Source organism: Cynocephalus volans, chromosome 3, assembly GCF_027409185.1.
Source record: "Cynocephalus volans isolate mCynVol1 chromosome 3, mCynVol1.pri, whole genome shotgun sequence".
Lineage (NCBI taxonomy): Eukaryota > Metazoa > Chordata > Mammalia > Dermoptera > Cynocephalidae > Cynocephalus > Cynocephalus volans.
The window spans coordinates 185,073,872-185,076,151 of record NC_084462.1 but is presented as its reverse complement, the minus strand read 5'-3'; the positions used below and the strand labels follow the sequence as shown (position 1 = coordinate 185,076,151).

At 50.9% G+C, this 2,280-nt stretch overlaps 1 gene segment (V, D, J or C); it reads left to right on the top strand.

Annotated features, from left to right (window-relative positions):
- The first annotated feature begins 548 nt into the window (after positions 1-548).
- On the top strand, positions 549-1,574 carry LOC134372824 (immunoglobulin heavy variable 4-30-4-like). The segment is given in 3 exon segments: positions 549-594; positions 680-1,105; positions 1,528-1,574. Coding segments are annotated over 3 exon segments (519 nt in total).
- The last annotated feature ends 706 nt before the right edge of the window (positions 1,575-2,280 follow it).

Genomic DNA, 2,280 nt, shown 5'->3' with positions numbered 1-2,280 from the left:
TCTTATATGGCAGGAAGGAGAGCACAAGGCAGGCCTGGAGCTCATGGAGCAGCAACAGTGGAACGATGGAACGAGCTCTCGGGGTGACGAGAACCACGTCATGGGAGAGGGTGCAGGGAAAGAAAGCAGGGGTCGTGCTGGGAACAGAACTGTGGAAGCAAGACCCCGAGCCTGAGTTTATGAGAGAGAGTTGAGCTGAGTCCAAGAGAGCGCAGGAGAAGACAGGGTTTGAAGGAAGGTAGATCTGGCCTCAGACAGCTAGGGTCACATTTTCCATGTTTGAAACTCAGCAACTTCTCACCCATCTCACAATTACATGTCAAATAATTTTAAAGAAAAAAAAAGCTCGCAGTTAATTAAAAGAAAACAAAAAAACCAGATAATCTCACCTCAGTTCCTCAGCACTTATAAGGACAGAGCTCTCCCACATGCAAATTTTCCTTCAAGCTCCAGGGTAAATGTGGACTCATGGGTGGTGGAAGCTCACAGGTCTGTCCTCAGGCAGGGCTCAGGTCTCTGGGGAAGGCAGAGTTGAGATCTAACAGAAGATGAGACTGTGGGGTCTTCTCCTTTGCCTGGTGACAACTCCTCAAGGTGAGTGTCTCAGATGACAGAAGTGGGTCAGTGGGATGGTTGTGACTGCATGTGACTGACAGGTTCTGATTCTCCTTGTCTCCAGGTGTCCTGTCCGAGGTGCAGCTGCAGGAGTCGGGCCCAGGACTGGTGAAGCCCTCGCAGACCCTCTCCCTCACCTGCGATGTCTCTGGTGACTCCATCACAACCAGTAATTCCTACTGGAGCTGGATCTGCCAACCCACGGGGAAGAGCCTTGAGTGGATGGGACGCATTAGTTATAGTGGAAGCACATATTATAACCCGTCCCTCAAGAGCCGCACTTCCATCACCAGAGACACGTCCAAGAACCAGTTCTCCCTGCAGCTGAGCTCTGTGACCGACGAGGACACAGGCGTGTATTACTGTGCGAGAGACACAGTGACAGGAAGTCAGCGTGAGCCCAGACACAAACCTCCCTGCAGGATACAGGAGGGGTCTGGGCTGCAGGGGGCGCTCAAGGCCCACCCAGCTCCTGTGCCCCATGGAGCAGGTGCAGAGAGGGGATGGGGGTTCCTCTTGGGATCTGAGCTTTCCTCTGCTCTGCTGACTCCCAGATGTCCCCCAGGGTCATTTCCTGCTTTGTTCTTTGTGACTCTAATTCCCATGTTCTCACTGCAGGCAACACAGAGTGAAGTAACTTTTCTCATCTGTAGATAAGATTTTTCCATTCACTGGGACCTTTCTTTTGTTAGGTGATAACATGAGCTGTCCTCTTTCCTGACAATTGAATCATTGTCCCTTATTGGCCTTTCCCTCAGTCAAGCACACATGTCCCCACATGGTTATGCTCATCCTACAGGACCCCTGCCCATGGCGTCTCTATCCTCATTGAGGAATTTTAGCCTCTGGATCCTCATCCACACTGTGGACACTGATGTTCAGGGTTGGTCTCACTCTCTGTCCGTTCCTCAGTGTCCTGGACGGAGAAGCAGCTGCCTGAGGGCCAGACACAGCTCTGATACTTCCATGTGGAGGATTCAGGATGACAAGCACTGAGATAATCAATCAGAGCCCTGCTGGGCTGAATTTTGGGCTGGGATCTATGTACCCTTGGGAACTGTGTTCTAAGACTTGTCTCTCAGCTTCCATGGGGAGAAGATAATCCATGCGGATAATGAGAACCAGCTGACAGAGCCCTGAGACCTGCCCACTCCCCACTCTGCTGCCCCCAATGTATCCCACAGACACTCACCCTAGTGTAACCATCTGTCTTCTATTGTGTAAATTCTCACTTGCTCTGTTCCCAGATGGTCAGCTCCACAGGTCCAGAGCCCAGCTTGGTTCCCATCAACCCTCCGCAGTGCAGGTGCAGATCCGAGGCTCAGTGATTGGAATGAGCTGTGAAGGCAGAGACCTCACGTGGTGCACAGCAGGGACCCTACGGCTTCCACATATGTCAGGAAATGAGGAAATGCCAAGTACATAGGAGGTGATAGAACAGCATGATCCACGGTAGAAACATGGACAGGCTAGAGTCATTAATTAAAAACTTTGCCCCTGCAAAGCACACTGTAAATAGGATAAGACGTGCTATAGACTCGATGAAATGTCCCTTGATGTCTAAGAAGAGTTACTGATTTTCAGTCTGTTCAGGGTTTTCTTGTTGTCTGGATGGGAGTGATGACGTCCAAGCTCCTTATGTGCAAGTCCTGAGACCAGAACACC